Raw genomic sequence first — 12,062 nt, 5'->3', positions numbered from 1 at the left:
TCTGTGTGTCTACCTATAATATCCTCTCTACATTTTTCTGATTTTCAGCTTTTAATTTGTTATAAGGTTGAAAATCTGATACAAGTCATTAGTAAATGCATTTTGAATTCATGGCCTAGGGGACTTCTTTGTGATTAAAGGGAGTAAAATATATTATATGGGGGACAGCTGGGTATCTCAGTGGATTGAGAGTCAGGCCTAGAGATTGGAGGTCCTAGGATCAAATATGACCTCAGACACTTCCCAGCTGTGTGACCCTGGGCAAGTCACTTGACCCCCATTGCCTTACCCTTACCACTCTTCTGCCTTGGAGCCCATACACATATTGACTCTAAGACGGAAGGTAAGCGTTTAAAAAAACAAAACAAAATAAAATAAAATAAAATGTATTATATGACTGCGTAAAAACCTGTTTTACTCATTTGTTCTCACCTGTGTGTTCTGGATCACTTAATCAACAGGCATTTGTTAAGTGCCTTAATGTACATATTGAACAGTAAGACTATAAAGACATAAATAAAAGTCTCTTCTATTAAAGGGATTACATTCTATCCAATAAGTATGATATCTCTAATCCCTTTTTTATAAAGGGAAGGAGTTTGGGATTTTGCTTTTGAAAATTAATGTTTTTGAAATATTTCAAAAGATGCTAAGATGTAATAGGTACATTTTGAATGCATCAGAAAAATATGAGATTACAACTATTGACCTATTGATAAAATGCCTTTGTTTTTTATTGATTTCTCAGATCTGTTATTCTAAAACTGCTAGTAGTTTTAATAACATTAAAACTTATGTATTCCTCTTTCTTTTTCAGATTCACTAAATATATTATATTGCTATGTTTCACTAAGTTTCTAAAGGCTTTGGGACTTTTTGAATCATATGATCTCTTGAAAGTAGTTCACATTGTACAGTTCATCTTTATATTAAAACTTGGGTAAGTGTTCAGAATTTTCTCCCAGGTTTTTTTTCACTTTGATAAAAGTTATATTTTCAATAATTATTTTTATTAGATTCAGAATAAACTATGTTATTCAGCTAGTAAAACTGTTATATACCTCTTTAAAAAGTAATTGATAAAGTTCAAAAAGTCTTATACCTAAATAAATATGGATAGGTTGAGAAGTCCCTTCCTCCCCACTTCCAAAAAAGAATAATGCTCTTATTTTTTATTTAAAGAAAAGTTATTTTACCAAAAGTCTTGCCAAAGTGATCATCCTTTTGTGCCATAATACAAATGCCAGATCTCAATGTTATTGGTAGAATTCATAGAAAATACCTTGGGGGTAGTAAGATAGATTTTTAGACATAACTAATATGAGAACTTATTTCTCTTGGATAAAAATGTATTATAATTATATATTTATAACATCATATGTCATTATGTTATATATTTATTATCTTATGGATATGAATAAAAATAAATGGTAACTAAAAAAAAAGAAAATATAAATCTGTTTTATTGTTTCCCAGGAAAGAAACCAGTCTAATTATACTATTTACATGGAAATTATAGATTAATATAATTATATCTCTTTACAGATTTATTCTGTATTTTAATTGAATCACTGTGTATTACTCTCAGATAACATGCTAATGTATCTCTGCCTTAAATAATAGATTCCTATGTTCATTCCTACCTTCTGTTATATGAAGACTGATGCATGAATTGATTTAGATTCTATTTGTTATTTTTCCTTTAAGAGTAGAGCACAAAATATATTTATAAAGTAGTGACTGATTAAACTAGTGACTTCAATATCTTATAAACTGATTTTTAAAGCCATTCAAAAAATAGAACGCAAAAATATTTTGAGTAATAATGGATATTTCTTTTGCTTTTTTTTGTTTAAAACCTATTCTAATTTTTTAACGCTAGCAATTATGATATCTACTGTGCTAATGTTTTTGTATTTGATTCAACTAGGTCTGCATTTTTCATGGTTTTGTTTCAAAAGCCATTTTCCTCTGGGAAAACTATTACAAAACACCAGGTAAGTTGCTTGCAAAATCATTTACTCTTGGCTATATTGGTGAAGCATTTATGTCTTGCCTCCTAGCCAGACTAAGTCAGGATAAAAGTGTTCATTATTTGCCCTGCTTTGGGAATTCCATACTAGTAGATTTAAGTAAAAAGCTAAAGATTTTTAGACAACAAAATTTTGACTAATGAAATTTTATCCATAAACATAAATTGATATGAGGTAATGCAATAGACCTAAGAGATACTAGAAGGTAAGCTGAAGTTAATATGTAAAAAATAATTAAACCTAATCATTTTCATTTTTTTAATTTCCAATCTTCCAAAATGGAGTCAAGTACAATGTTAATTGTTGCTATTATTCAGATCAAGGGCAAGTTATTTCTAATGTGTCAAGATTAAAATTTCAAGGATGAAGTTCCTGGGAAAAGTAAAAGGAATAAGAAATGGGATAAATAAAAATGTGAAAAGGAATATAAAAGTTTAATAAGATGTACAAACCAGTTTATTCTCTTTCAGTTGCATTATTTACAAGTTTAAGATATATGCATTTGACATTTTAGAACCCATCAAAGAATGTCCTTAACGTCTTTTTCTTCACTGGGATGTAGCTAGGTGGCATAGTGAATAGAGTACTGGGCTTGGAATCAGGAAGACTCATCTACATGAGTTCAGGTCCAACCTCAGACACTTAATCAGAAGACACTGTTTGCTTCATTTTCTCATCTATGAAATGAACTAGAACATATCAGTGAAGCAGTTATCTTTTGGGAGAAGCAGCAGATAGAACATCAAACTTGGAGTCAGGAAGACCTGAGTTCAAATCCAGCCCTCCGATGCTTTCTTTTTTTTTTCTTCCTTTTCAATTACATGTAGAAACCATTTAACAATTTTTATCTGACATTTTGCATTTCAGATACTCTCCTAGCCCACTCTGCAAGGCGGTAAATAGTGTGATATAGGTTATACTAGTGCTGTCAGACACTTTCTAGTTGTGTGACCCTGGGCAAGTCACTTAACCCTGTTGGCCTCACTTTCCTCATCTGTAAAGTGAGCTGGAGAAGGCAACAGCAAATTATTCCAGTATCTTTGCCAAGAAAACCCCAAATGGGGTCATGAAGAGTCAGACATGAATGAAAAAGAACAACATTTTTCATTGTATTGTTCTGGTGGGAAAGTCTAGTTTTAAATCCTAGTTCTTCTGCTTTCTACTACCTATATAACTTAGGGCAAAGAACTATCTGGACTTTTTTTTTTTTCCTCAAAGATCAGCCTTTTCTCTCACTTCCCCTTTTATCCCCAAGAAAAATAAAACCTCTGTTACAAACATGTCTAGTCAAACAAATAAAAGTTTCAGTGAGAGGTCTGAGTTTATCACCTCCTTCATAAGTCCTGAGGGATTGTAGTTGATCGGAGTTCCCAGGCTGTGTGTGTGTCTATGTCCATCCATGTATGTATTTGATTTAGTCAGCTCTGCAAGTTACTTACCTGAGTTTGGTTCTGAGCAAGAGTATTATTTTTCTGGACTCCACCCTGTCAGCCAATGGGAACGCTCTATTGGCTTAGAATGGCAGAGGTGTAGGAACTCTTTGGTCCAGGATTTCTGACCTGCTTTGTTCCTAAGGTTTGAGACAGCACAGGTGCTGCTGCTGATTTCTAAACTTCTTCCTTTCTCCATATACACAGCCCAAGCCCTCCTCACCAGCAAATTCCACTTCCCTGTGTAGATGCTCTTCTCACTCTATTCAGAATCTGTGATGCAGAACTGAGTGGTTCACGACAAAGATTCTAGTTCCTATCTGTCCCCATTACAATAACTTAGTATTGGTCTGGCAGTGCTCCAGGTTGAGTCTGGAATCTCATTGCCTTAATGAACAGCTTTTCCCTGGGTGCTTATGGACTTCATTTAAATGAAAATAACTGTAACAGTAATAACTGACATTTATATAGTGCTTACTATATATGCTAAGCATTTACAATTATTATCTCACTTGAGCCTCACAATAGCTATGGGAAGTAAGTGCCATTATCCTATTTTATACATAAGGAAACTGAGGCAAACATCAGTTAAGGAATTTACCCTGATTCACACAACTAATAAGTGCCTGTGGCTGAATTTGAACTCAGATATTCCTGGCCCAGAGCCCAGTATGCTTGTGGAACAAGCTCTAAATCTACTAGAATGTATAGGTACAGAACATCTACAGTCTAGCATAGATGTTTCCAATTTTTGTTCAGCATGCCTTTAAGACCATTATTGCAATTCTTTCTCCCCTGCCTTTCTCGCCTCTCTCCCCCTGTGTCCCTCCCCCTCTTTGGATAAAGTTGTACTAACATGTGGTAATCACTAGAAAAGAAAGAAGTCCTCAAAAGTAGAATATTAAGTGCTAACACACTTAACATTTGAAGATTATGGAAGTTTTAACCATTCAAGATTCATAAGTATTCAAAAGAAAACTTTTGATCTCTAACCAGAAATTACAAAAATGAGTCATATTTTAATATGCTAAACTAAACAGATGAGCCTAATATTTTTATTTTTCTTTGAGAATGTTATATTTACTCATTTTAAGTTTTTCATTACTCATTTTCCTGTTTTTTACATAAGATTTTGTATTATCTTAATTTCTATAACTAAAAATATTAATTATCACTTTTCTTTTAACAGTGGATCAAAATATTTAAACATGCTGTTGCTGGATGTATCATTTCACTTTTATGGTTTTTTGGACTCACTCTCTGTGGACCATTAAGGTAAATATAGATTTTTTTTTACAAGTTTCTTACATTAAGCAGTATTGCTTAATATACTTATTTTGTATATCAATTTTATGTCAAACATTGATAAAGAAGTTTAGTTTTACATAAAAAGTCCTTATACTTCTTGCACTAAGTTCAGGAACTACACAAAAAAATGTTTTTAACTGTTACACAGAATTTAAGAGCTTGTTGAAAGCAAATGAATTGAGGACCCTCAGTCTTCAGTTTAGATGGTAGTGAAATTATTCCTCACTTTTCAAGTACATTCCTAGCCATTTTCAAATTTAACCTGTACTTGATGGGAGAGTAAAATAAAGGAGAGGGGAAAAAAAGATGAACTCCTTAATCTTTTTTATTTCCCTTTTCATTCACTTTCTTAAAGGGATACATGGAAGTTGTTAAAAAGTTAACTGGAAGCTAAGTTTTTTGTTTTGTTTTTTAAGAAACAGCAACAAGAAAAAAATTTAAGCACACAGAAAAAGAGATCAGGTGAGGATACAAAACAAAGGGATGGCTACTATTCTAACAAATTAATATGCTTTTTTCCTCTTATCTAAATGTAAATAATTGGTAGTTTCAAGTTTTATTTAGGATTTTATTCCTCGTATTTGTTTATTTTGAGCATCCATATTTGGATTGTTTGCTTTTAAGCCTTACCTTCTGTCTTCTTAGAATCAATAACTTAATATTGATGCTAAGGCTGGATGGGTAAGGTGCTTAAAGGCTGGACAGTCAGAATTAAATGACTTACCCAGAGTTGCACAGCTAGGAAGTATATGAGGCCAGATTTGAACCCATGTCCTCTCAACTCCAGACCTGGTCCTCTAGCCACTGTGTTTATTACCTAGCTGCCCTAGTCATTCATATTTGTTGGTGTTTTTAAATTTATTGTGAATTTTTAAAATTAAATATTCTATGAAATAATATAGCAACTTCTAGTAAGTGGTTCCTTATTCTCAAATAAAAACAAAAATATGATCATTACCATGAAGCCTTCAGGCTCTAAGCACAAATTCCGTGGTTTATAGAAAGAAAGAAAATTAGTGAATAGTTAAGCATTAGTGATTTTTATAATTTTTAAAAGTTCCCTTTTCATAACAATTTAAATTGTTACCTTTTTGTTTTCTTAGGACTTTGCTGCTCTTTGAACACAGTGATATTGTTGTCATCTCACTATTAACTGTTTTGTTCACTAGTTCTGGAGGAGGACCAGCAAAGGTATTTTTCCCCTTAGTTATCCCTTAATCTAAAATTGAAATCCTAAGTATAAGTTTTCTCATTCAAAAGAATAAAATAGCAGATGCAATCATCTTTTCACCATCTAGAAAAACTGTAGCTAATATATTAATGATTAAGTAATAAAGAAGTGATAAACATTTTATTTTCACTATTACAAATCTCTCACTTCATATTTTTTAATTATCATTTCCAAGTTCATATTCTTTCCCTCTACCCTTCTTTCACTTAATGAGAAAGCAAAGTATATGATATCTATTATAGTCATGCAAAATATATTTCTATGTTAGCCCCATTCAAAAAAAAAGGACAAGAAAAATAGAGAAAGTAAAAAGAATTTTGCTTCAAACTGCAGACTCTGCAGTCTGCAGATGGAATCTCCAAATCCATCAGTTTTTTATCTGAAGGTGGATAGCATTTTATGTCTTGAGTCCTTTAGAATCGTGGGTCATTGTGTGCTGCCAAAGTTGCTAAATCTTTCACAGTCGATTATCTTTATAATATTGCTGTTACTGTGAAGGTTGCATCATTTCATATAGATATTCCAGGTTTTTCTGAAAAACCTATCTGCTTCATTTATTGCTGGTTTTTTTAGGTGTGTCAGACTTATTTTGAGATTTTCTTGGCAATGATACTTTGTGGCTTACCATTTCCTTCTCCAGCTCATTTTACCAATGAGGAAACTGAGGCAAACAAGGTTAAGTGATTTGCCCAGGGTTGTTTGAACTTGGGTCTTTCTAACTTCAGGTCTAGTGCTCTATCCACTTAGCCACTCAGCTGCCCTCATCATTTTCTACAGCATAATATTATTCTTTCACATTCATATATCATAAATTGTTCAGCCATTCCTCAATTGATGGGCATCCCTCAGTTTCCAAACACAATTCATATTTGAAAAATATTTGATAGCTTTAATACTTCAAACAAAGCTAATCAATATACAAGCACCTTTCTGCTTTCTAACAGCCTATCATTTGAATATGTTTATTCATCATAATAGATATCATTCTCCCCCATTTGACCAACTTCCCAACTCCAGCAATATCATATTGTTGTCATAATTTTGACTGAAGCACTGAAGAGATCCTAAAATACCTTCTGAATCATAAAATAAATTAGATTATTTATGAAATAATTTGTATATCATTCACATTGTCTCTTTAGGTTTTAATACTTTTTAAATAGTGACTGTTGGATTTATTTCTTTGGTGTATGTAGGTAATTCCACTGTTATATCTTAACCTGTAAAATTTAAATCTACCAGTAATCTGGAGGCTTTCTCTTTAACATCTCAGGGCTTACAGATGAATCATTAAGGCTTTTGAATTGTTGCTTCTCAGTCCTATTACTTGTTTAGTGTCATCTCCCTCTCTGATCCTGTCTTGGATTGTGTCCTCTATGCCACTTCTTGCTCATAGCTCATCAGATGCTACAATCAGCTTAAACCAAACTTGTATCTTTTCTTTGACCCTTGGGTTACTTTTTATTTTTAATAGTTATAAGATGGTCAAGTTGCATCATTTTCATCCGCATTGTATTTTCTTCTTATTCAGATGGATCCATGATCTTATTAATGTAGATATTCTCTCTAACAGTGCAGATCACAAACCATGTCTTCTTTCTTATTCCCTGGTGCACTGATCAGTCTTCCATAAGAAAGTCACCCAATGTGCTACAGGTTCCCTCGGGGTACATCAGTGTTAAGTTTGTATCACTACAGAGTCAGGCCATCTGTAAAGGATTTGATTTAATATTCATGACAATCATAAAGCAATATTGTTGGGATCATTTTGAAACTTAAGATGTTCAATTTATTATATTGTCAAATGAGAAAATAGGCTGTTTATAATGTTTATAATGGAAATTCATGGTTTCAGTGTACATGGAAATCTTTGATTGTCTAGTATTTTTCAAGTACAGAATAAACATAACAAATTTTCTTAACTTTTAAAAAATAGAGCAGTATTGTTGAAAATTTGTAAAAAAATTATCAACATTACCAGTTAACATTAATGTTAAAAGCTTAGCTGTTTTTACAGTGGCTTTTGGGGATCATTGAAACCACTGTGCACTTTCCCAAATGCAATCCAGACCAATGTCTTCCCCAATTCTGAGTCCAGATCATTGCCCATCTTTGATTAGAGATAGACATATTGACAAGCTAGCTGTGAGCTACCCATCCAGCTGCATGAGAAATTGTGTGCAATAAGCTCTTGTTAACAACTTTGTTTTTCATTTTAGGCAGTTATGACTCTTTTACACTTTCACTGAGGAAGATTTCAAATATTCTGAGACTCAGTGGAAATTAGCACAGTGTCATTCACAAACAGCACTTGGAAAATGTTACTATTAATTTAAGACTCGAAGTTTTATTTGGACATTACAAAAGATGTCTTTTCTGACAGTGTCCTTAAGTGAATATACTTCTCCTTAATACCTTACTTGATGTTATCCTAGAGGTTACTGAACAAAGTATGTATCCTATTTTATGGTATGATATATGGCTGAGGGGAAATCTTGTTGAGTTCTTCATTTTCAACCTTTGCAATGGTATCGATGTGCAGGCTGCAGTGGTCTTCACATTAGTCTGTTTATTTGCATTGATTGTGAGCATTACAAATTTGATAAAATTTTAAGTTGTGTGTATATATATGATAATTCTTATTCATATTAGTCAGATGAATCGATTCCCTATTTTTTTTAGAATCCAGTTTCTAGAATAATCATGACTTAGTAATTGATCTTAGGGTGCAACTCTAGCTGTAGGCAGCCTTGTATACTGAGTAGAATGTCTTGGAGTCAGGCTTGGAGTCAGGAAGAGTTCGATTCTAATTTCCCTCTAACACTTAGTGGCTTTTTGATCATAGACAAAGTACTTCACCTCTCTGAGGCTCAGTTTCATTAGCTGTAAAATGAAGATAATATCTATAGTACTTGAAGAGTTATATGGCTCCAAGGAGATGCTGCACATTAAGCCCATGGCAAATTATAAAGCATTCAAGAAATGTCCATTTATAATTAACTCAGCTGGTCCTCTGATAGGCACAGTTCTTTGCTAGGCCTATAATTTTGAAGTCTTTACATCTTGGTAATACTTACGGTCCTCATGGCTCTGCTTCTAACTTTCTGGGCTTTGCCACCATGGTTTTGCTATCTCACCTTGCAGTTTCCCTTAGTACCTGGGACATTCCTATCATGTAATATCTATCCACCTCTGCACCCTTCCGAACCTAAAATATCTCCCTTCCCTTTCTCCATTAAGTTCTTCTAAGACCTACATTTTGCACAGGGGCTCAGCCCAGCCAGCTCTTGACTGTACTTTGGACTTCTGTACTTTAACACTAAGCTGTTGTGGGGGTATTTCCCCCACTTTTCAGCTACTTTTTTTTTTTAACTCTTTTTGCTAGTGTTTGTATCTCTAACACGTATCACAGTACTTAGCACATAGTAAGAACTTAAATGCGCCTTTACATCCTTACCAAGGGTACCACCTTGCCAAAATCAGTCTCTAGAAAAGGAATTGAGTGGAGGGTCTAGAATAAGGGGCTGAATTATCACTAGTTTTAACTGCTTTACCTCCTAACAGATGATTAAAATTGAATTTGTACCTCCATGAACTATGTGTTTCTTAGATCCAGGCTTATGTGTTCTTTATTTTATTTCCATTAATTGCCTCCTTCCTTGCTTGGTGTTGCCTACTTGACAGTCTTTACCAGGTTTGGTAGGATTTCCAATTATCAGCTGTATACCAACTAGAAATTTTAGTTTACTCTCATTAAAGTATAATAATATAATGACCTGACAACAAGGAAAAGAAAATTTATATTTTTTTAATATTATGTTTTAAATGTTTCAAAATATTCTTCAGGACCTAATGAGGCCATTTGCTTTTATATATTAGTATTGAAGATATAATTTTAGGTCATCATACTTATTTTCTTTTCAGATAAGAATTTTTCTTTAAAAAGTTGAGAATCTATAATTTTTGTGTCTTCAGAATAATTTTGCCATTAAATGTGATAATCTTAGAGAGCCTTCTAAGACCAGATAATCTTATTTCTTTTCAGACAAGAGGAGCTGCTTTTTTCATTATTGCTGTGATCTGTTTATTGTTTTTTGATAATGATGATCTTATGGCTAAAATTGCTGAACACCGTATCCTTTTATAAAAGTAAAATCAAGGCTAGATATTTTTTAATACTACAGCAATAGTAGAGTGCCAACGGAAAGGAAAAGTAGAATGTAATTAAATAATACTTGACACATTCACAAATGGAAAAGAACAAAATTGTTGAAGATTTAAAGTTGTTTGTCAAAAGTAATAGGTTTATTTTAAAGCAAAATTTTTCCAGAATCATAGAACCTTCCACATTAGTTATATATTCTGAAATTTGGTGGTAGGGAGATTGAAATATGAAATTCTATTCTCAAGTAATAAAAGGTGATAGATCTACATCTAACAAGAAATACATCACTAGACCCTCTTAAATTAGGATTACAAACAGCATGTCTTCAATTCAGCAAGCCTATTTTAAATGTCTAGGATACTATAAGAGCTGATATAAGCAATAAATACAAAAGCTACACAGTTCTTTCCCTGAAGAAGTTTGTATTCCATGAGGAAGGAGACAAGATGTAGGCAGATATGTAAAAATGGGGCAGCTAAGTGACATGGGGAATAGAGTATTAGGCCTTGAGTGGGAAGGACCTGGATTCAAATGTGGCCTAAGATACTTCCTAGCTGTATGACCCTGGGCAAGTCACTTAATCCCCATTGCCTAGTCCTTGCCACTTTTGTGTCTTAGAATTGATACTACAACAGAAAATAAAGGTGGTGGGTTTATTTTAAGATATGTAAAAGCAATGTAAAAAAAATTTCCGGGGGGGGGGGGGGAATAGAAATCAGTAATATGGTACAGTGGAGAGAGTGCTAAATTTTGAGTGAGAAAACCTGGGTACAATTCCTGACTTTTACCTTGTACAAATTTCTTATTCTCTTTGGCCCTCTGTTTCTTCAGCTATAAAGTGAGAAGGTTCCATCTCTAAATATGTGACCCTTTGATTTGATTTGATAGTAGTTGTGATACCTTTATCCTCCCAAGTATCTAGGACATACTTTGCATATTATAGGTATTCATATTTGTTCATTGGTTAAATTTGAACCCATAGCTTCATGTCAACTCCCATAAAATGGATTACCATATTGGCAAGGATTTGTGAAGATTAGTAGTTAGTAAATCTTGAATTAATGAGTATTTATCTACTGTTAAAGAGAAGTTTCTTCAAAAAATATTCATCTGGAATGTAGTTATAATCTCTGCTACTAGGGAAGCTGGGCCAAGTAGAATGCTTAAACTGGAGAGTTCTTAGCTGCAGTAGAGCTAAAGCCAATCAGGTGTCCACTCTAAACTGTGCACTAATAGGATGAACCCCCCAGAAGTGGGAGGCCACCAGCTTGTCTAAGGAGGAGTTAGCTACCATAATTTAAAAGTTGAGCAGATCATTGCTTCTGGGCCAATCAGCTGTGAGATCTAGCCCATAAAGGAGCTCTGCACTTTGAGCCAAGGCAAGATAAGGAGATTCTAGGGGGGGGAGTAAATTCAAAATGTTTGTATTTGTTGTAAAAACAAACTGATTCTCAGTTTATAAAAACTGGAAGCCCTAAAAGATTGTATGTCACTTTGTTGTTTTCCCTTTAGTATCAGCATTATAGATGATAATTAGATTACAAGGAAGGATATTTTAAAACAGGACCAAAAATCTGATTTAATCCATGTCACTGAGCTACCATATACCAAAGTTGCCTGTTTGTGGACTAACCTTGAAGCCAAAAAGCCTGACTTCTAGTGTTGAAAGCTATGATTTCTTGGATGCTATGACCTCTCCATATCTTTGATATTTCAAGATCTTTCTGAATCTGAATATTGGAGAGGAGACTTTATCTCTAGCAGTTCAGTTGGAGAGAAGGAATAATATATCTTCTCTGTTTCAATTCCCACCAGCTAAAAAAGTATTAGAGCTACCACTAGTAATGAATAAAACATAGTTTAAGGATGTATCTCATTTTCTTTAACCTGACTTC

General features: G+C 33.4%; 1 protein-coding gene across 1 annotated transcript in view; it reads left to right on the top strand.

Moving 5' to 3' along the window:
• Positions 1–12,062, top strand: part of SLC30A5 (solute carrier family 30 member 5) — a 56,801-nt gene that overhangs the window by 14,499 nt on the left and 30,240 nt on the right. The window contains exons 2-6 of the mRNA XM_044657712.1: positions 818–940; positions 1,931–1,997; positions 4,653–4,738; positions 5,875–5,962; positions 10,048–10,135. Coding sequence (XP_044513647.1) covers positions 818–940; positions 1,931–1,997; positions 4,653–4,738; positions 5,875–5,962; positions 10,048–10,135 — 452 coding nt within the window. The remainder of the gene's footprint in view (positions 1–817; positions 941–1,930; positions 1,998–4,652; positions 4,739–5,874; positions 5,963–10,047; positions 10,136–12,062) is intronic.

Source organism: Gracilinanus agilis, chromosome 1, assembly GCF_016433145.1.
Source record: "Gracilinanus agilis isolate LMUSP501 chromosome 1, AgileGrace, whole genome shotgun sequence".
Taxonomy (NCBI): domain Eukaryota; kingdom Metazoa; phylum Chordata; class Mammalia; order Didelphimorphia; family Didelphidae; genus Gracilinanus; species Gracilinanus agilis.
The sequence above is the reverse complement of the archived record's forward strand: the minus strand, read 5'-3'. Positions and strand labels throughout refer to the sequence as shown.